This window comes from Felis catus, chromosome A3, assembly GCF_018350175.1.
Source record: "Felis catus isolate Fca126 chromosome A3, F.catus_Fca126_mat1.0, whole genome shotgun sequence".
Lineage (NCBI taxonomy): Eukaryota > Metazoa > Chordata > Mammalia > Carnivora > Felidae > Felis > Felis catus.
The window spans coordinates 139,400,094-139,421,242 of NC_058370.1; the positions used below are offsets into that span (position 1 = coordinate 139,400,094).

General features: G+C 60.2%; 1 protein-coding gene and 1 long non-coding RNA gene across 26 annotated transcripts in view; one reads left to right on the plus strand and one right to left on the minus strand.

Moving 5' to 3' along the window:
- Positions 1-21,149, plus strand: part of MYT1L (myelin transcription factor 1 like) — a 427,126-nt gene that overhangs the window by 388,269 nt on the left and 17,708 nt on the right. For 12 of the 13 annotated variants that reach the window (XM_045055040.1, XM_045055041.1, XM_045055042.1 and 9 more), the window contains exons 19-21: positions 2,818-2,880; positions 8,409-8,492; positions 9,842-10,063. In XM_045055040.1, the coding sequence (XP_044910975.1) occupies positions 2,818-2,880; positions 8,409-8,492; positions 9,842-10,063 (369 nt within the window). Of the gene's footprint in view, positions 1-2,817; positions 2,881-8,408; positions 8,493-9,841; positions 10,064-11,539; positions 11,704-21,149 lie in introns of those variants that run through there. The other variant, XM_045055043.1, reaches the window with a different exon arrangement.
- LOC102899852 overlaps positions 1-21,149 on the minus strand; it is a 36,627-nt gene that overhangs the window by 2,528 nt on the left and 12,950 nt on the right. For 2 of the 13 annotated variants that reach the window (XR_006596105.1, XR_006596106.1), the window contains exons 3-5: positions 7,660-8,986; positions 3,094-7,430; positions 1,253-2,704 (exon numbers count right to left, since the gene is read on the minus strand). This is a non-coding gene — a long non-coding RNA (uncharacterized LOC102899852). Of the gene's footprint in view, positions 1-1,064; positions 2,705-3,093; positions 7,431-7,659; positions 8,987-21,149 lie in introns of those variants that run through there. The other 11 variants (XR_006596104.1, XR_006596103.1, XR_006596113.1 and 8 more) reach the window with 10 other exon arrangements.

The window sequence follows — 21,149 nt, forward strand, 5'->3', positions numbered from 1 at the left end:
AAGATGTGCTCTTAGATGGGTAGATGCAAATCGAGTTTTGGTAAATCGATTTTACACCGCCCCATTATCAAGGGTCCTGGAGCTGGCTCGCTTGGGAAGGAAGCAAAGACCCCTTTTGTTAGGTGAATCATCACTCCCTCATTCACCGACTTCAGAAAATTGTATTTTTGAGTGCTGAGATTTCTTAAAGCCAGGAAATCGGCATGTAAATCTAGGAGTTTAAAAAAGCCTTAAAGTCTTGAGCAGCAACAGAAAAATGAACACGAAGAGCTGGTACAAGACAGAAACCTTTCTGGGCTGCCTTACGTGGTCCGGAAGCACCACCTAAAGGTGAAAAGGCTGAATCGCCTCCCCCCAAAAGCCTTGGCTGCGTCACGGGGAGCGAACAAAGAAAGGCAGCGAGCAAGGCGTCCCACCCCCCGCCTGGCCTGGCCAAGGTCCTGGGCTGCTGGCGTGTGACAGGTGGAGGCCACGAGGCCGCCCTCGGGGCCCCTGCGCAGAGGTGTGGCCCTCGGGGAGCAGACTCGGGTCACAGGGCCTGAGGCAGGCCTGGGGCTCCACCCCCTCTGCCCGGCTGACGATGAAAGCCGAGAGGACGCTTTCTGGAAACGTTTTTTCTTTCCCAACACAGCGGAAACGGGCCAAATCAATATTTTGCGTGTTGTTTTCATGGTGATAAAGGACATTTTAAACGCCTCTTTTTTTATCAGATGATGCCTTTGTAAATGGCTTAAACACACAAAATCTACTCTGAAAATCTTTCTCCCTTTTTTATAATTAGTAAAATCTGATTTTCATTTGCATTATTTTGGTTATAATGGTTCACTTTAAATTTGAACAGAATATGTCAACCTCCTCCAGCCCTCACCAAAAAAAGGCACATTGAAAATTCTCTACTCGTGTTAAAATGAATAAATTTTAAATAAATTTGCGCTGAGTGCTTAAATTAGGAAGAGTTTGAAGAATTTTTTTTAAGCAAAAAGCAAGGCCAAGTGTGTATTATTGGCTAGTAGGAAACATTTCTGTTTCTTGATACATTTTCAAAACAGAAACTTGCACGAAGATGAGCTTTTCTTAGACAGAATGAGGTTTATTGCCTTCAGACTCCCCTCCCTCGGGGCATGTTGTGGAGGGGTGGCAGGGCAGGGGGTGGGTGCGGAGAGCGGGGTGCCTGTCCACACGAAGCACCATCCATGCGAGGAACCAGGCAGTTCGGCTCGGTCACTTAAGTTATCATTTAGAAAATACTTACCCATTGGCAGAATAGTCTTGCGATCAGACTTTAATTGCACACAAACAGCTGTCGCTCTAACAAAACTCAGGTCAACAGTCAGATTTCGGTGGTGGTTCTCGACACACAGATTCTGCACACACTTCATTGTTCCACCACAAGCGCATATTTTAAAACTCCTGGTTCCGAGTGTCCACACCAGCGACGTGGCGAACGTGATCCGTTTGCCTCTTTAAGCTCTCACAGCAGGGGCCGTAAACGGAACTTTAACCTGTAATATGACACGGCAAATAGCCGTTAGCGCACCGTGAGAGCCAGGACGGACCCCTCTCTTAGGACTGAAGGAGATGTAGACAGACACCGAGTGTTGGCTTGTGACACCCACCGCCGTCTCCGCCCAGCATCCGGCGGTGCTGGGGGGGCAGCGGGGCCACCACGTCCTGCTCCAGACAAGTCATTTGCTGGCCCCGTCTCAGCATCCGGTGTCCCCGGTGACTCTGAGCGGAAAGCCACATGAAACCCCTCAGAAGCAGCAGACACTGGTTAAATACTTGAAGTTTGTGATTTTTGTCCTTACCAGGCACTCGGGTGTTCACGGAGTGGGGGTGGGGCACAGGGCTGACCCAGGCGTGATGTTCTTACTAAGTCCCTTCATCCTTGTTGTTTTTGAGAGTTACAAGCTATCTGGAAAGAAAGAAGAATTTTTTCTTAATTTTTGTCCTTGTTTTTTACAGTCCCGGTGGCCACATGGCAACCAGAATAGCTTGAGGGGCAAGGTGTCTGCAGTGCACCTGACTTTCCTTGAGACAGTGCACTTAGGACGTCATAGGAAGGGCAGTGATGACGAAACCGTTCTTAAAGAACGCCGTGTCCCGTAGCGCAGGCGGACACAGAGCCGGTGCAGGTCCCAGAAGGACTCTAGGGTCTGGGCTGATGGGGACTGCTGGACCAAGAGATCCGGGCTCCGTGCGGGTCGGTTAAGGTCACGGGGCTTTAAGGCAACTCAAGGTGGCCTGACGCTCTCATGGAGTCCCCACGGCTCAGGCCCAGGCGCCGCCCTCACTGGACTCGGGTCAGCCAGGTGGCCCAGCTTTAATGGGAGCCTGATTTAGTGCCGGTGTTTCAAGTGTAGACAAAGAACAGTCCCTGCGCACGTCCGCCGTGTACGAAGCTTGCTTCGTGGACGACTGCTGTGGCTGAGTCCCACTGACCCCTCCCCCCCCGAGGCTCACGTGAGCAGGAGGGAAGCAGGCGGGGGGGTGTCTGCAGGGGTCAGAGTCTCTGGACTCAACAGCCTCGAGCCCAAGCCCGAGGGGGTGTCGTGAGCGACGCAGGTACCGAGGGCCTGATGCTCCGGAAAGCGTCCTTGTGCTTGGAAGGAAGAAGGTGGCCAAGGTTGGTATCTGGTGGTGCGCTAGGTGGGCACAGGTGCCCGCTCCCCACCGCGGGGCTTCCTGTTCCGCTCGTCTCTCTCTGGTAGGGAGGTGAAGCATTGAGAGTTTGCTTTCTGGATGAGTAAGGACGTGACGTGTTGAGGGGGTCGATTTCTCTCAAGTCAACTGGCCGATCTGCATTTGTGTTTGCAGGTGCCCGACCCCCGGCTGCGACGGCTCTGGGCACATCACCGGCAACTACGCTTCTCATCGAAGGTACGTGACGAGCCCGTCCCCCTGCACGGTCCCGCTCCTTGTCCCGCCGCGCGGGCGCAGGCCTCCAGCAGGCTCTGGTGCACGCTCCGTGCCACCCGCCGATGCCCCAGACGCCAGACCACCACGTGGCGCCTTCCCCGTGGGGTCCTCACAGGAGGCAAACGCTCCCGGCCCCAGACCGCCCGCCCCCATGACGCCCCACCCGTCCTGCACCTGCGTCCGCCTGTGAGAGACTCCTCGGGTCATCCAGCAGCAGCCGTTCTAAAGCAGAAGAGGACGGGGAAAAGGACCATCGCTGGCAGAGAATAAGGTCCCTGGGACGGCCACTGAGAGGCAGGCGTTCCAACACCGCTGGGAGCCGGCCTCCTAAATATGAAAATCTGAGCCCCAGTAGCAGAGCTGAAGACACGACTCGTCACAGGCCCTGCTGCTCCCAAGGGGAAGGGATTGTCCAAAGGGCAGCCTGAAGTCTCCCTCCTGGGTGCCGGGCCAGGCGTTGGAAGTGACCTGAAAGAAACTCTGGAGACCTTGGGTCCACAAAAGTGGATCTAGACCTGGGGTGGGTCACCGCACCAATTTCTTGTCCTGTTCAGTGAGCAAGAACAGGCAAGGCCAAGGTCGGGACAAGGAATTCAGGAGCTAAGACCCATCCAACAGTGGGAGGTGGTGCTGCAAATACAGAGACTGACACTGCTGCTGGGTCACTGTCTGCATTTCCCAGCATAAAGTGGGCGGTCCCCAAGTGGATGAGCATCCGGGCTTCGGATGCACCTCCCACGAGGAAACAAAGAAGACAGGACGGAGAGGAGGGGGAGAGAGGGAAAGGGAGGGGGAGGGGGAGGGGGGAGACAGGGGGAGAGAGGAGAGAGGGGCAGAGAGGGGGACAGGGGGACGGGGGTGCAGAGGCCCCTGACAATGAGAGTTAGCTGCCGGCCACCCAGCACAGGGAGGGTGCTTGCCGGTGGATCGTGTGCTGCCCGTGGCCGCCCGAGTGGTCAGATGCCAGTGGTCAGAGCAGGGGACGCTGAGCGGCTGCCGGCCCGGTTTGGAGGAGGGCAGAGGCAGCCTCCTCATCGGGACCCCACCGCGTGCCCCGTGCTCCCCGGGCTCACTCCGGAGCACTCCTCAGCCGCTCGGATCTGTGAAAAGCGCAGCTTAGGAATGGAGAACTGAACGGTGGGGTCACGGGAGGATTCCTCACATGCGTCCTCTATGCCAGGGGCACCCACCTGGGCCCTGCGGACACTGGGGGCCGGACGGCGCCCTGCCCAGCACACGGTGGGACGTCTGCCCACCAGACACCAGCACCACCGCCGCCGTGGCTCGTGATGGCTGCGGAAAGTCTCTGGACGTCACCGAATGTTTCCCGGAGCCACCCCGAGGGCCACAGGGAGGGGGAGCAGACTGGGGGACAGCTCGGAGCGCACCGCGGTCAGGGGAGTGCAGAGCAGGAAAAAACACCCGCAAACACACCGCCAGTGTGAAGTCACTGGTCCAGAGTGAATTCAGTGAAAGTGAACCCTCCAGTTAAGTGGGAAACGCCAAGCACATTCTACGCTACCCTTTATTTTAATTTATCTTGAAAAGAAACGTCTGCGTCCTCACGTGACCATGACTCCCAGCACGGTGTCTGCACAGCTAAAAGTGGACATTTGGTGGTCACTCCACGTCCAAATGCATGTTCCGCTACTGATTTCTCTTTGGGCTTGGTGACACGTAATGTGTTAATTCAGTTTCCCCATTTTTATTCCCTGAGCTTCTAGGTTAGAGAGGCGGGTATTGATAGAGCACAAACCTATGAATAAAATGTCACAAAGCCCAGGTTTCCTGAAAAGCCAAGCCCGGGCACGTGAATCTGACCCGGTTCCCGGCAGAGCTGAGCACAGCCAGCGCCCCCGCAGGAGCGCCCCGAAAGTCCAAGTGGCGCACAGGGCCATGCCGTCTGTCCCACTGGGTGAGGCCACCACCCGGGGAAGCACAGACACGGCTGGCAGCTCCCTCGGGCGGCCACTGAGGAAGGAGAGGCTGGCGCGGAGCCCCCAGGCCTGCCGCTCACGAGGCCCAAACACAAGGAGAGAACCTGCTTTCAGGGTTAACCGTCCACTGTCGCTTCCCAGGGACGCGAGGAATGTTCCCGATGAGCAAACAACAGAGAAAACGTCTTTAAAACGGTGCCACAACTCAGGCAGCCGTGAGCCCACGCAGCCCTCCTGCCGTCCCGGGTCTCCCAGGAAGCAGGGGCCCAGAACGGGGGCCGTGGACACCAAGCCCCCCTCCCTCTCCAGGGAAAGCACGTGGTCAGGCCCTGCCTGGGGCGTCGCTGTGGGCCAGCCGCCCTCCTGACTGGGGCACAGAGGCCAGGTGCCCCTGTCAGCCGGGAGCCGGGGACAGTGCGCTGTCCTCCACGGCTCTCAGGGCCACGCCGGTGTTAGGTGAGGTCGTGTCCTCTCGAACAGAGGAAACAGGTTCAGAGTTGGCCACCTCCCCGCCCAGAAGGTCGCCCAGTCCCGGCTCTGGGTGGGAGAGGTTCTGGCCTGTGCACACTCCATTTCCGTTTTCATGGTGCGATTTTCTCATCTCTGCACCAGCTCTGACGCTTCCCTGAATTCAGTACAATTCATATTTGCTGGCGGTCTCTAGGGTTCCGTCAACAACAAAACAAACAAACCGGACGCCTGGAAGGCTCGGTGAGTTAAGCGTCTGACTCTTGATTTCAGCTCAGGTTCTGCTCTCACGGTTTTTGAGTTCGAGTTCGAGCCCCTGCTTGGTATTCTCTGTCTCTCCCTCTCTCTCAAAATAAATAAACTTAAAAAAATAAAAAAAACAACCCAGCCCACCGTCACATGTGCTGCCTCCCTCGGTCCTCAGTGACAAGAGGGACCGCGTCTGCCAGGTGAGGCTGGAGGGGTCCACAGAGACCACGGCCCTGTCCACAAGGACAACAAGGATCCATTGCTCGAGCTGGCCCTTCCCAGGCCGGCTGTTTCCTGCCAGCGCAGTGGCCCCCCCACCCCCACCCAGCGTGGTCCCGAGGAGCTCCTGATCCCTGTGACCTGCCATGGCTCACATGCAGCAAGAGTGCCAAAGCCTCGAGCTATCACAAGCCACCACGTGACTCTGGCTCCCCAGGACAGCCTCCCAGGCTCAGAGAGCAGCTGCTCGCTTAGGGTTCCAGAATGTTCTCTGATGGCAAAGGTAGCATGTGTTGAGCACGTACTATGTACCACGAGCATGGCTGTACACGTTGCCTGTGTGGTCTCGCTGTCCTACGGGACTAGTATTTGTGTCCTGACTGCACGTGAGGAAACCGCGCAGGGAGGACCCGAAAGCCGCGTTCGGAAGTAACGGGAACATCCAGGAGGGGATGGCCGCCGGCGGGCGGAAGCAACGCGGGCCGCAGGGCCCCGGATCCAAGCCAGGAAGGGCCGCGGGCGCACGCAGACCCCCGTCTGGACACACGGTGTGGGACTGGACGCGGGCGACCGAGCACATGGCTCTCGCGCCCCCGGAACTCGCGGCTCAGCAGCCTGTGGTGGGTGGGCGGACGGCTTCCAGCACAGCACGAGTGAAACCCGCAGGGGACGGGGCCCCGCGGGCTCCCACGGTCGGTTGTCAGAAGGGCGCCGACACCCAGGAACACACCTCGAGGGATGTGCCCGCCAGCAGACAGCGGGGACAGTGGCGCCGGAAGAGCGTGCGAGGGCGCGGGCGTGCGCCAGGCGGGAGAGCCGGCAGACACTGGGGGCGGGGCCGGCCCACGGTGCCCACGGCGAGGCGTTTGGTGGTGGGCCACCGGAAGGTCCTAAACGGAGCGGCTTAACACAGCTCGGAGCTGACGCCAGCCCGTCCCGACACGGCGTCGCGGAGGCAGAAGGGGGATGGTTCCGAAGATACGGGGGACGTAAAACCAGCAGGACCCCGGGCAAGTCAGGCCAAGGATGAGCTCAGTTCCGTCTCGGGCCGGGGAGCAGACGCCGATGCCATCCACGGAGAGGAGACGTGGAGGGAACTGAGGGCGAGGAGTTTAACCTTTAGCGGGAATGAAGGGCGTCGCCCAAAGAGACGTGACCAGGAGTCGTAGGACGCACGGCTTGAGTTTTGTCGTGGATGGCAGAGGGCTCAGGAGAGCTCTGCCGGAAGGGAAGGACGTGCGGAGAGAGGGCCTGGCGGGGGCTCAGGAGCACGAGGGACGTGTGAGCTCAGGCCTCAAGCGAGGGCAGCACACGACACCGACCTCCCGGGACACAGGCCCTCCAGACGCCGAGGCTGCCGACAGGCTCGGAGGAGCATCGCCTGCAAGAGGCCAGGGGCGCCCTCCGGCTCCGGATCACGGTGACCGGAAAGAGCGCTCTTCCTGGCAAGAGATCAGAGCTGGACGGCAGTGGGGACAGCCACGGAGCGGCACACCCACTTTCCAAGTTTTTACCTTGAAACGGAGGACCAGAGGCAGCAGGAGGTAGAGGATCCGGGCACATCTCGTCTTTCCCACATCCCTATTAAAGGAGACGGTGACGTAGCAGACGGGCCGCGTTCCAGAGGGGTTGGGACACCTGTCGACGGAGACAGGAGGGGGCAGCGCCGGGGCCCGAAGCCCCAACCCCAGCACCCGCCCTCTGCCTGTGGGGTGCCGCTTCTTACCCGAGAGGAAAGGAGGGAAGATGCTGGGGGGGCAGAGCGCAGCGATGGGTGAGGGGACCCTGAGACTCAGCGTGGTCAGCCAGGACTGACCGGGAAGCACGGCACAAGCTCAGGAACGGAGGAGGGGTGACGGGTACCCACCTGGGCCACGGCCGCACGTCGGCACCGGACGAGTCTGCACCCGTGCGTCCCCGCGTCTCCGTAAATGGCCTAGTTTCTGGTTTTTCAGTCTTTGCACAAGAATCACATTTATTCTGTACGTTCTCGTGCACAATCTCATATCACAGCCTATTGTTAGCCCGTGTACACGCTCATGCAAGTTAGCACGTGTGCAGTTCATACATGTTGGCCCACGTGCATGATCAGACATGTATGAGTAGTTTTCTGTTCCAGCCGGAAGTCTTCCTTTAGATAAGCGTGAGCTTCTATTTCCAAAATTTTGACGACTGAATAAAATAATCATATTCAACTTCCTCTGCACCTTCTGCAGACTCACAGTAAGTCTGTACTTGAGAGGAATCAGACCACCGGGTGTCACTGTCCCCAGATGGCAGGGCCCGGGCAGCGGGCTGCAGACAACAGGTCGCCGAGGAAGAGACGGAGGGAGCGTGTGTTTTCTCCTCAGCGTTACCCCTTTTCTGGGCCCGCCACCCAGCCTCTCTCTGGTGTTCCCAGCCACCCAGTGCTCCCCCTCGCCAGGGGACTGACGGGGTCTAAAGACTTGGAGAGCACACGCGGGGCCGTTCCCGGAAGGTCCCTCCTCCCGGAATAATTTTGTGTTCACGGGGAGCAGCTCCAGCTTCTGGAGAAACAGAATCTGAGCAGCGACAGCGGGGAGGGACCTGCCCACGCCAGGGCGGACGCGTCCTGAGGCTGTGTCCCTTCTTTAGTCTTTCAGGTTGCCCGAGAGCAAAGAAAAGTGGCATCAGGGTGGCACAGAGCAAGGAAGACAAGGAAGACCAGGAGCCCATCAGGTGCGCGTGTGGGGCTGGCAGAGGGCGGGCAGAGGGCCCGCAGAGGTCGGGCAGAGGGCAGCAAGCCCTTGGGGGAGCCCAGGGGGGCGGTGGGGGCAGGGGGAGGGGACGCCAGGCACCTGCAAGGCCACCTGTGGGGCACCAATCCCAGAGCACACCTGCCGGTCAGGAGCACCATGTAAATAGGGAACCTCCAGCCACCTGATGCTTGGGGGAAGCGGAGCCAGGAAACGTCCCTCTGCCCCTCAGTGGGAAACGCGGTGGCGCTGGCGGGGAGAGGCAGGTGTTAGCGGTAACACCGACGGCGAATGTTCGCTGGAAACCACGTAGCCGCCCTCTGTCCGGTTCTCCGGCAGGACCTGAGAGCGGCGGGCAGGCACCCCGGGCTTCCAGCACATCCTCCGGGTGTTTGCCACACACGGAAGCCCGGAGCCCGGTCCCAAAACTCCGTAAGATAAACCTGGGCTGTCTTCCTGCGATGTTCATCTCAGGGCCTTTGGAGAAAAAAAGAAATTGATTAAAAAAAATAAAAATGAAAATTATTATAAAAATTACATAAAACGTATCAAAGTAATCAGGTTACACTAATTTTGTAGAATGTAAACTCTGCCGTTAAAAAAACGCATGCGAAACCCGCCGGCCCGGGCCCGTGAGGCGCACTGAGTCGCACCTCCGTGCGGTAACCGTTGGTGGTCTGCAGCGTCCTCGGCCCCACGGCCGTCACTGCCCCGGGGAGGTTCAGGAGCGGGGTTAGCCTGCCCTTGACCTCCAGCTGCAGCCAATGATTTTCCCACCTATTCCCCAAAAGGTGCTGCTGGGGTACCACGTGCCGACACCGTTCCAGGAGACTTAATTAAAATCTCTGCCTCCTGCTTAACACCCTCTCTGGCTGGAGGCTATTTTATGGCCCCGGGAGAACACAGCCAAACAGAACGCGCTTTCTAGCTCTTGAGAAAAACCACGGGTTTATACAATCGCCTTTAAAAACCAATCCTGCAATTTCTCCTTGGCCTTGCATTCCTCCACCGAAAGAGCTGTGATTCTGTCCGAAAGGGGGTCTTTTCAACAGATGCCTGCATCTCACTTGCGACATCCAACATTCCTCCCCAACGCAGACATTCTCCCCCAAACCGCCTTCCTGGGGTCAGCGGCTGACCAGGCGTTTCCATGCGAGGAATTACCTCGGCTCTCCACTAGGTGGCACTTTCAGGGCCTTTTTCTCTGTCCTTTTCCTTTGCTGGAGCAGAGCCTGATGGGTTTTTCCTCAAGCCAGGTTCTTCCGACCTCGTTGTGGAGGCCACCAGGCATATGGTGGCACGACCATCACGTGCGTGTCTTCTGCTCCCCAGATGTCCCGTTCCTGGGTGTGACGGCCAGGGCCACATAACCGGGAAGTACGCCTCCCACCGCAGTGCGTCAGGATGTCCCTTGGCCGCCAAGAGACAGAAGGATGGATACCTCAATGGCTCCCAGTTCTCCTGGAAGTCGGTCAAGACGGAGGGCATGTCGTGTCCCACGCCAGGATGTGACGGGTCGGGCCACGTCAGCGGCAGCTTCCTCACACACCGGAGGTGAGTGGCCGCCTGTCCCGGGTCACGGCCGGCACGATGCGAGGCTCGTTTAGAAAGAAAGGGTGCAAAGGTGCCACCAACTCATGATCTCCTGAGGCAAAAAGAGGAAAACCCTCGAGTGTGTTTTGAGACGTTTGCCTCATTCCCATCTCTGCATCAGGACAGGCGTTTACCAAAGTCCTGGATCGGGATCCACAGTAAGACGCATGCTGTAACTGCACACACACGCGCATCTGTAGGTTTGTTCGTTTGGCCTAGAGACTGCAGGCAGGCCCTTCACTCCGGGAAGGAGGATGGTTTTTAGCACAGGGACCTCATGTTGCATGCCCGGGCCAAAAGGGGATCAGGACATTTCCGGAACAGCCAATCAACCCGTTAAGTTTTACTCGCTTAATTTTAAAAGAAATACGTGCAGTTAGGTTGTCTTAGCAGAAGAGGCCTATTCTGCTGAGTCAGATGCCACTCGGTGGGCCCTGCGAGGAAAAGTCGGGGTGGGTGGTGTAGACAGATCGCGGAGGCAGTGGAATCGGTCGGGCCACGTGTCCCCAGCTCCTTGCAAAGCAGGCTGGAGGACGCCAGGGGAAATGCGGTAAGCCGTGTCCAGGCCAGAATGAACAGAAGCCTCCATGCAAACAGGAAGGGGTCACGGCACGTGCAGGAATGTGTGGATCGGAGCCTTTCAATGCCCCTTGAAAGGAAGGTTACGTTTTCACTGTGAAAGAGAATCCTGCCGTGATAGGAACTCACACAGGGTCAGGGGACAGAGAGGAAACACGAATGGCTCTCCCTGACCGAATCTCGCAGCCTACGGCCCGAGGCCAGCGGCCTGGTGTCTCCTGGGAGAGGCTGGCCTTGATCGGAGGGGCCCCCGCAGCCTGCAGGCGTTCACATGCTCGGGGCCCACACGGCGTCCGTTCTGCCTCCGTGCACAGACAGACCCCACTCCCGCTACTGGGACGAGGGTCTACGCCGAGGTCCGCTGGGACCCAGGACAGACAGTGACCCCAAGGCGCCCCCTTTTGCCCATTTGCCCAGGTCCCCGCAGGAGCCACAGAGGGTCCCGGATGTGACCCATGACACCCACCCAGCCTGAGGGCCACCAGCCCTGCTGCACAAGGCTGAGACTATGGCGCTGGCCACCATGACCCTGCCTCCAGAGGACCTGGGAGGGGGGACGCGTCAGGGCGCTGAGTCAGGGGCCCTGCCTTTCGCGCTCCCACAGCGGCCGAATCCTCGCGCTGCGAGCTGGCGTCTCAGTCGTCCCCGAGGAGGAAGAGGGGTGTCGGCGTGCCTGTCGGCGCCGCTCTGCCCCCACAGGTGCCGGGCGCTTAAGATGCCTTTGCAGGCCCTCGGCGTCTGTGCAGGAACAGGGTGGCGGCACGCGGGTAAAGGGGACGAACAGAACCGAGCGCAGAGCTGAACTGCTGTGTGTACGTTGAGGTAAAACGCACGTCCTACCGTCTTAACTACCTTTAGGTGCACAGCTCAGTGGCAGAAAGGCCACTCAGGTTCTTGCGCAACCGTCCCACCATCTCCAGAAGCTTCTCGTGTTCCCAAACCACAGCTCTGTCCCCAGTAACACCGAGGCTGACCCCCTCCCCCAGCCCCGGCGCCCACCATCCGCCTCCACCATCAGACGACTCCAGGGATGTATGACGAGTGGAATCAGCCGGTGTTTGTCCTTCTAGGTCTGGCCGATTTCACTGAGCACAGCGTCCCCAAGATTCACCGTGTGTTGCAGCTGTCACAATGTCCTTCCTTTTTAAAGCTGAATCACACCCTATTGTCTGTTGACCTGCAGTTTTTATCTGCTGAACAAGTGCTCATTTATTTTATCAAGTAGGCAAAATGAGATTCCCAGAAGGTGCGAGAATTGGACAATTCCCGGGCGAGAACTGGAAAAGCGTGCGGACGTTAGCTGAGCAGAGTGTCTGAAGGCTCAGCCTTTGGAGGCTGTGGCCCCGGCCTCGTGGGGTGACAGCCCGGCCGTCGCCCCAAACCTTTAAGGCCTTAGCGAGGAGGAGTCTCCAGAAAGATGGCCTTGGCGCGTTGAGACGTGGGGTTCCTGATACACCCCCTGTGCTGGGAAAACACAAAGTTCCCGTTATCCCTCTTTTCCTCCAAAGTGTGGCAGCCTTCGTAGGTGACAAGAGATCACATCTAACGGTGCCGGGACATAAGCACCAGGCGAGCGGGAACACGCGTCTGTGGCCTCCAGGCCCTCCGAGACGCTCTCCCCAGTTTCCTCCTCTGGGAGGTCACAGCCCGCGGACACCCCGGGACAGGGACGGTCAGAGCCCCAGGGGCTCTGCGCACCACAGTCCCCTCTTGCCGCGAAACCGTTGGAGGCAAACTCTCCACCCCGTGAGGGAGGGTGGGGGGCTCCAGCCCGTGTCCCCAGCAGAGCTCATGTAAAGGGCGTAGGAAATGTCTTATTTTTCTTCAGGATTGGCCGAGTCTTCCTAAAACAGCAGGGACAGCAGGGACAGCCTGAGAGAGGGCAGAGGGCAGAGGGCAGGTGTCAGGGTGGGGAGTGAGGATGTGGCCCCTGGTAGAAGAGATTCAGGAGGGAGACACGTATCTCCCCAGGGCCCAGGATCGAGGCACGGCCTCGGGAAGAGAGAATCCACGTGTTACCAGAAGGGAAAAATGGGGGAGGACAATAAGACACTGAAGACCCAGGCCGGCTGCGGGAGGTGGGAGCCCGGCCAGGACGACGACGGGGCAAGTGGGGCAGCAGGAGGAGGGGTGGGTGGGCAGCGGACGGCGGCCCAGGGGGGCCCGGAAGGGGCGGCACGCCCTGTCCCGGCAGCCAGCAGGGTGCGGGAGGGGAAAGCAGGCAGCAGCCTGGCGAGCCCGGGCATGGGCCCCGGGGGTGACTGGAAGCGGGGTGCAGGCAGGCCGGGAAGGGCGGGGAGGCCGGGAGGAGCCGGCTGACCCGGCGGTAGCGACACAATTCCCAGCCGGCACCCGCCTTCCCCCCACCTGGCGCCTGGGCTTCCGCCGGGGGACCTCGCTCCCCTGCCTGCCAGCCTTGCTGAGTGCTATTCCCTCCGCATCTGAGCGCCTTCCCGTTGCCTACAATGCTCTTTCCTCCACTTCCCCACCTGCCCTACGAAGGCCTCCTCGTCCTTCAACGTGATGTCGGGCTCGTCGTGCGCCAAGCAGAGTTCGAAATACCTTGCGATGTTAACCCTCATCACCTTCATAAGAACCCATGGAATTAGGCCCCATAACGTGCCCGGTTTGTAAACATTCCTGGTCTGTAGACCAGGAGCTCAGGCCACAGGAGTTCAGTACTTGTGTGTCTAAGTGACGGGGCAGGCCTCAAACCCAGGCAGCCTGCCTCCTGCATTCCAGGGCCCCTCCTCTGAGCTGTGCGGCTCCCCTTCACCCTGAGCCTCTGTATCCAGGTGGTGAAACAGGCCGGACTCCCCTGTCCACGCAGGGTGCCCTGTGTGTCCCGCTCCCCGGTAACTGCAGGGTCTGCCTACTCCGTTGCAACGGCTTCTTCCCGCTTCCACGTATCCAGGGCACCTCACTTGTCCCCGCATACCAGCATTTAGGAAACGGTCTCCCGCCTCCGTGAGTGACGGGATACGTTTTCTGAGGTGGTCGGAGCTCTGGTGAAAATAGGAGGCAGCAGGGGGCTCACTGGGTGCACCGAGCAGCCTGGCCTCCTCCGAGGCAGGAACACTTTCCAGGTGTGACGGGTCCCGAGGCAAGAGGTTCCAGCACGGTCTGGGGGTGAGGGGCATGAGGTGGAAAAGCAGGGCACAGGGAGAGAGCTCTGCCGGGGGCCCCGCTGCCTGGGGAGGCCACTGTGCATCCTGGGGCACAGGTGCGGGAGGCCGGGGGCGGGGCGGGGGGAAGGTGGGTGTCCCTGGCTGTTGAACCTGCTTCTCTGTGTGTGAGTATCCCCTCCACCTTACTGCCCTTCAAGGAACAGTGGAAGAGTCTACAGAATTAAAGTCACTAGTTCTAACCCTGGAAACAAAATACGCAACCTTGGAACTAGGTCGTATCTTTCACCGGGCTTGACCAAAATGAACTTTTTTTCAAAAAGATCACACCCTAGACCCTCTTAAACTTTCCCACTTGGATCCGACAACCTGATTTATTTTATTTTCAGCTTCCTTCTAGTCCATCCCACACAGGGAGCTGGCTTTCTTCAGAATTTCACTTTGCTTGGCACTTCCCGAGAGAATTGCATTCAAAATCAGTCCCCGTGCTGAGTGCTTCCTACCAGAGTTATCTTGTACTCAGTCACCTCCCGCCACGATCTGGAGGAGGACCCAGCTCCTCCCCCACATCCATCCCATAGGGAGACCCAGGCCATAGCATCACCAGATGCAAGGGACGCTGGGAGATGGAGTCTCCCCAAGGGATGCTGGGGGATGGAGTCTAGGAGCCCAAGAGGAGAAAAGCTCTATCCTTATCCGGCTTCCATGGGGTATTGAGAAGCCCTAAATTTTTTACAAACGTACGTATCACTGAGCCACCGCACCCTGAGATTCAGAGGTCAGACAACCAACACCGAGGAGGGAAGGCGCTCTCCGGCGGGCACGAGGCAAGGAAGGAGAAGGTCCCGCCCGGGGCATCACGTGGGGACCGTCGTGTATACCTGCAGGACGGGCCCGGGACACCTGTGGTGCGGGAACCCTGGCAGGCGTTGGGCCCAGCACTGCGGCCACCTGGCCAGCTCAGCTTCCTTTGCGCCTCGTAGGCGAGACACCTGCTCCTCGTGAGGCGCGGGGGAGGCAGAGCGGGGCAGACCTCTCCCACCTCGGGGGCGTCAGCAGCTGGCACGGCCCTGCCCGTGCCCAACCCGGAGGTGGTGGCCTGTGCAGTGAGCCATCTCACGGCTGAGAGCTCGCCCCTGCCTCCAAGACCACACATGTGCACAGAGGACCCGCAAGGAGGTTCCTCGATGACAAATCCAACTTCCACCGCTTTCCACCACTTGGAGGAATGAAAACTCACGGGTCTAGTAACTGTGATCCAAGGTGTGGAGGAAGCCGGGGGCCCTGTCGCTTCTGGAATGCTCCCTCTGGACTCTGCCCGGCCCCCTGGCCCTCACCCTTGTCACAAGGACACTTGTGTGAGTTCCCTCCCCCCGCTGCTGCCGCAGGAGGAAATGGGGAGGCCGTGGCTGGGGTGCCCCCAGACCAAGTGGTTTTCGGGGTCACAAAAGCTTACTGAAGGCTTTTCTTTACAGCACGAGAAGAGAGGTCCCCTAACTTGCAGGCTTCTGTCCCAGGGGAGGAGGGAAGGAGGGGCTGAGGTGGCCGCTCTCTGGAAGGAGGAGGTGCCCTGCCAGGCGGGACGGGGATCTGCTGGACCCCTGCCCGCGTCCGGGAAGGCAGCCGTGCCCCCACGCCCCCCTGGCCACCATGGGGCCGTCTCACCCGGTGGCGTCATCTGTGGAAAGATGCCTCCACGCTCTGTTCTGCTCGAGGCCTTGGATTTGCTCTGTTGGCCGAGGAGGCCGAGAGGCAGCGTCCACCCTGCAGGGCACCTGTCCTTCACGGGGCCGGGGCTCCCCGGCAAGAGGGGTATCGTGAGGCCGCGCTGAGGAAACAGCTCTCCCCTGAGGGGACGTACGCGGGGCCGTGGGCCCTGTGCCCTTGGCAAGAGCCGCCCACACGGCCTCCTCCTGCACACACCCCGAAGCAGTGGGCAGGACCCAACTGGGGCGCACGACGAACCCCCCGCACAGGTGGCCTGGCCGGTCCCCTAACCGCACGGGAGATCTGAGTTCAGGGCCCTGAGCAGTCGGCCGCCAGGGCCCGGGTCCGGATGTGCCCCGTGGGACTGGTCCCCTCTGCACGACCCCGTGCTGACCCCTGTCCCCTGAAAGCACCCTGTCGTCTGACTCCTGTATTTTAATCTCCACGTTTTGTGTCTGACGGGAAGCAGCTGAGAGGGAGAAACGTGGGCCCAGCACCTACCCGGAACCACGAGCCCCACAGGCCCCGTGAAGAGCCAGAAGGGAGAGGTCACGCCTGTGGCCTCCTCGGCCTGAAGAGGATGGGAGACGTGCAGTGTTTGCTGGGGGGGTGGAGGGGGTGCTCGGCCCTCCCTCCTGGACCCACGTCACACCCGCACCACATCTTTCTGTCCCCGGGCCCAGTCCGCACGCAACGGCTGCTGGAGGCTCACTTCCCTTCCAGGCGGCCTGACCAGCAGCCGGTTCCACAGATACCGCAGCCCGGGCCGTAAAGCCAGCTCCCGGCTCTGCTCCTGCCCGCGGGACACCTGCCCGGCCGCGGGAGCCCCTGCTGGGCCCTCACCAGGCTGAAATCAAGGTATCAAGGTCTGCGCCCCCACCTGGAGCTCACTGTCCGCCTCAGACTCGCTTGGGGTCTTGGCAGAATCCCGTTCCTTGAGGTTCCGGGACTGAGGCCCCTCCCCCACCTTCCCCACCCCCCCACCTCCCCCCCACCCCCGTGTCCAGACTGATGGCCACAGGAGCAGCCACCTGCTGCAAGCACCGCTCACCCAGGGAGGGGTCGACAGGGGCCCAGGCACGGGGCAGGGACTCCAGGGTCCCCCTGAGCGCTCGGCCCCCACCACCATATTGTCGGGGCCACGGCGCCAGGGTCTTTAGAGAAATAAATCTCTCCTACCGTCTCTGCCTCAAGAAACGCAGCCTGTTAGGATTGAGTAGGGAAAGCCGACGTGCAAGCCAAAACCCGATAATGCAAACGAGCTCGCTTTTATCTCCAATAAACAGATGAAGAAACGGAACTCTTAAAAGCTCTAAAGTCCCAGGATGGGAGTGAATCTGAATTAAAACACCAACACAGAACAGCACAAAACCAAACGGCACAAAGACCTGGGAGCTCTAGGTCAGAGGTCGCCGCTCAGCCGGCCCCGCGGACCCTCTTGTCTCCAGCCACTTCTGACCAGCGCGACACGACCCTCAACCCGTAAGCAAATCGCAGGTTTTGGGGATACAGCAGTTCTGTGAATGTGATTGTGTTGCACAGTTCTCCAAGCCTGTGTGTCTTCTATGACTGTGCTCGTGTCTGTGCTTCCTCCCCGCGAGGCAAGCACGTAACCTGGGGTCCTGCCTCCACCCCCTGCTTTCTCCGAGGGCACACTTCTTGCGCCTGGGGGCGAGGTGTCCTTGCTCGTGGCCCCTGCGCCCCACCAGCTGCCTCCAGCGGCCCACGCGCTCCGTCCTCGGCAGAGGCACTGGGACCACCGGACAGTGGCCACCGGTGCTCAAAGACATCTGTCCTCTCTGTCCCTTGAAATTCCTGTGTCCTGGGGTCTCTGGGACCCACCACCCCTGGCCTCAGCCCTCCCTGCCCGGCTTGGGCTAGCCCCATGGACACCCAGCACTCGGGGCTCCCAGCCGGCAGCAGGGGGCGGGGGGTCCTGCTCCCTCCCGGGAGCCACTGACACCCCTTGTGCCCTCTCCTCCCCCACAGCCTCCTGGCAGCTGCCCAGGAGGAGGACCAGCCCTCCAGGACCCTGGGGACAGGCACCCGGGCCTGTGGCCACCAACCTGTGGGGCTGGGAGCCATCGGTGCGGTTCCCTGCAGGGTCCCTGCCTCTGTTGTGTGACTGGTTCGGACGGTTTGAGTTTACATGCGGACCCACGTGCAGCCCCTTGTGGGGACACCCTGGAGCCGCCCTGGGGTTCTCGTCTACAGCTTCTGCAGTGGTGCCTTCCCGCCGTCCCTCCTCCGGTGCTGCGAGCAGAGCACAGGCCGAGCCGGTGCGGGCTCAGCAGGGGTAGGACACGCACAGCCCCCTCCCTGGACTGAGGCCACCGGCCCTTCCCGAGGTGCGTCCCCATGTCGCCGGAGCGCCGGCCTGCCCCCTGCAGCGTCCCACTCGGGAAAGCTCCCATCCACGGAACAGGGAGGGGTGGGAACACGGAAGAAGCTCTCGCACACGGCCGCCCTGACACGCTCCCGAGGCCGCACGCGTGTGTTCTCTCGCGCCCTGGAGGCCAGGGGTCCAACACCAAGATGCGGGCAGGGCTTCCTCCAAAGGCTCCGGGGTGTCCTCCCGGCCGCTCCAGCACCACGGGCACAGGGCATGTCCCTCTTCTAGGGGACACCTGTCACTGGCCGGCATACCGTTGTCTCAGCCTGATCACATCGGCGAAGGTCCGGATAGGGCCCTGCTCACAGGTTCCGGAAGCTGGGACATCAGCATATCTTTCTGAGGGGACCGCTGACCCACGGTAATAACTCTGCTGGATTTCGCTCTGAGCTTCCCGAGAGTGAGCAGGACAGACGGAAAGACAACGGCGTCCTCACTGCCTGTTCGGATGAGCTTCCGCAGCACAAAACCCAATGGGCTCAGCAAGGTGACAAGGGGACAAGGGGACAAGGGGACAGGGGCCGTGTCTCTCCGAGTGGCGGCTTGTGGCCGTCAGATCCCGGTGGCTGTCAGATCCCGGCTCCCGTCTTGCTGCTGCACCATCGGGACACTCCGCGCCTCCTCTCGGGGGCTCCTTCTGTCCCCGTGAGGGGCTGGGGGCCACGGTCTCTCGGGCACCCACTCAGCGTTTGCCTCCGTCCCCTGGGCCAGGTGTCCTCCTGTGGCCTCCTCACCCGTGGCCTCGCCTGGGGTCTCATCACACCGGATTCCTCGCTGAGGAGGAAGAGTGGCCGGGCTCCCGGCCATTGTGACCCACAGAAAGGAAGAGAAGAGAAGAGCACACTCCGTACAGACGGACGGACGGATGTCCTCCCTGCACTCGATTTCAGCAACCGCCTCCAGGGAAAATCCCGGTCACTCCACCATCTCAAAACTCTGCTGAAACGACCGGCTCTCATTTTACAAACGCAGGAAACAAAAACAGCGGAAACGCAGAAAGCGAAGAGGACTCCGTCACTCGCACCAAGTAGCGGGAGCCGCGGAGGCGGCGGACGCAGGTGCACAGACCCAGGAAGGTGGGGACCAGAAGTGAGCACGCGGCCCGCGGGCCCCACGGACCCCGCGGCGGGATTCGGGGCGGGCTCCAAAATCGCACCAGGTGGAAATCTCTGTAAGGAGAGCGGGGCTCCAGGGGCCCGGCCTCGTGCGCCCCTCGCCCCAGCAGCAGGGACGGGGTCCCAGGTGCGTGGGAAGCAGGAACGGAGGGGGGCGTGGGGCCCTCCGCCTCTTGCTCCCAACCTGCTGCGGCCACCGCGTCAGCCCGTGTGCAACCCCTGCGACCTCCAGACGGACATCCGCAGGCCCCAAAGACCGGCCTCAACTGGCAATACTGGGGCCACGGGAATGAACAGCCAAGGACGACCAACTGGTTAAGGAAAGCGCTAAGCAACGTAACAGAAAGCGAGGGAAACTGCACAAAGAGAAAGAAAAGCTCAGAGAAAACAGGCATTTCTGGAAAGAGGAGATTTTTTTTTTAATTTTGTCATCAGAAAAGGAGAATAAACAGAATGTAACAAATTATTATATTCCTAATCCAAGAAAAATTAAGAGAACAAGAAAGATCTTTTTAAAACAAAGACAAGTGGAATAAAAAGTTCAGTTACAAGGTCAGAATATAAAGTCGAGGAAATCTCTCTTGAATTACAAACATGAGAAAAGAAGATAATTTAACAAACCAGAGAAAGAATCGAGACGCTTCCTACGGAGCTCACAGGGATCTGCGAAGCTAGGAAAAGAGAGAAAACAGGAGAAGGAAAATCACCGAGGGAAGAGCGGGACACACACCCAGGGGAAGGTCCCCGAGTCCCCGAGCCTGGAGGGGGTTCGGCTCAGATCTGCGCTTGCTGAGCTTAGAGGAGGCGTCCTGAAGGAACGCGAGCAGCCGTGGGGGGGCGCCGTGCCCCACAGGCCCCCCCAGAGCAGCAGAGCCAGGACCGGAGACCCGCCTCGGGGCCCCCGATGCTCTGTGGCCACCCAGCACCGAGACCCAGGCCCTCCCGCTGGGGTGACCGTCCTGCCGGGGTGACCGTCCTGCTGGGGTGACCATCCTGTCGCAGTGACCCTCCCACCAGGGTGACTGTCCTGTCAGGGTGACCCTCCTGCCGGGGTGACCCTCCCGCTGGGGTGACCGTCCTGCTGGGGTGACCATCCTGCTGGGATGACCATCCCGTCGCAGTGACCCTCCCACCAGGGTGACTGTCCTGTCAGGGTGACCCTCCTGCCGGGGTGACCCTCCTACCGGGGTGACCCTCCAACCGGGGTGACCATCCCGTCACGGTGACCCTCCCGCCAGGGTGACCATCCTGCTGGGGTGACCATCCCATCACGGTGACCCTCCCACCAGGGTGACTGTCCTGTCAGGGTGACCCTCCTACCAGGGTGACCCTCCAACCGGGGTGACTGTCCTGTTGGGGTGACCGTCCAGCCAGGTTGACCCTCCTACCAGGGTGACCCTCCAACCAGGGTGACTGTCCTGTTGGGGTGACTGTCCAGCCAGGTTGACCCTCCCGCTGGGGTGACCATCCTGCCCCGGGCGGCCAGCCTTCCCGTGGGCAGTGTACCAGCCTCCTACCCCCTCCCCGCACGTTGGGGGCAGGTGGTCTAGAAACCCTAGAGAGCCAGGAAGCCCAGTAGGCAGTTCAGCGGGGACATTGGTGCCCCTCCCCCCACACGATGCCTCCTGCTCGTGAGTCAGCAGAAGCGGGGGTGGGGACGGCTGTGACCATTGACCGTCCACACTGCAGGCCCCGTTACTGAGTGTATCTCCTCTCTCTCAGGTGACAGTCACACAGGAAGGGGGCCGTTCAGCAAGGTGAGACAGCAAATAGTAAATCAAGTGTCCAGGTGGTAAAACGTGGCTGGAAAGAGGCCGGTTGCATCTGGGTGTGTGCCTCCGGGCCGAGTTCTGAGCCACAGACACCCCCGCGTGCGGGTCCCAGAGAGTCCTCCGTCCCTAAATGCTCGGCCCCCCGCCCCCGCTCTCTGGCCTCTGGGCAGCACACCCCACCTGCCCACAAGGCCCTTATTCTCCTCCTCCCACGACCCACCCTCAGTGCCCCCGTGTCTTTTCAGCCGTACCTTCCAGAGCCTTTCCCTTAATTTAGCTATTTTCAGCTGTAAGATTCTCCTGAAGGAAGTCCCTTTGGGGCCGATGTTCTGACCGAATGTCCCGCCTCCCTCTGAA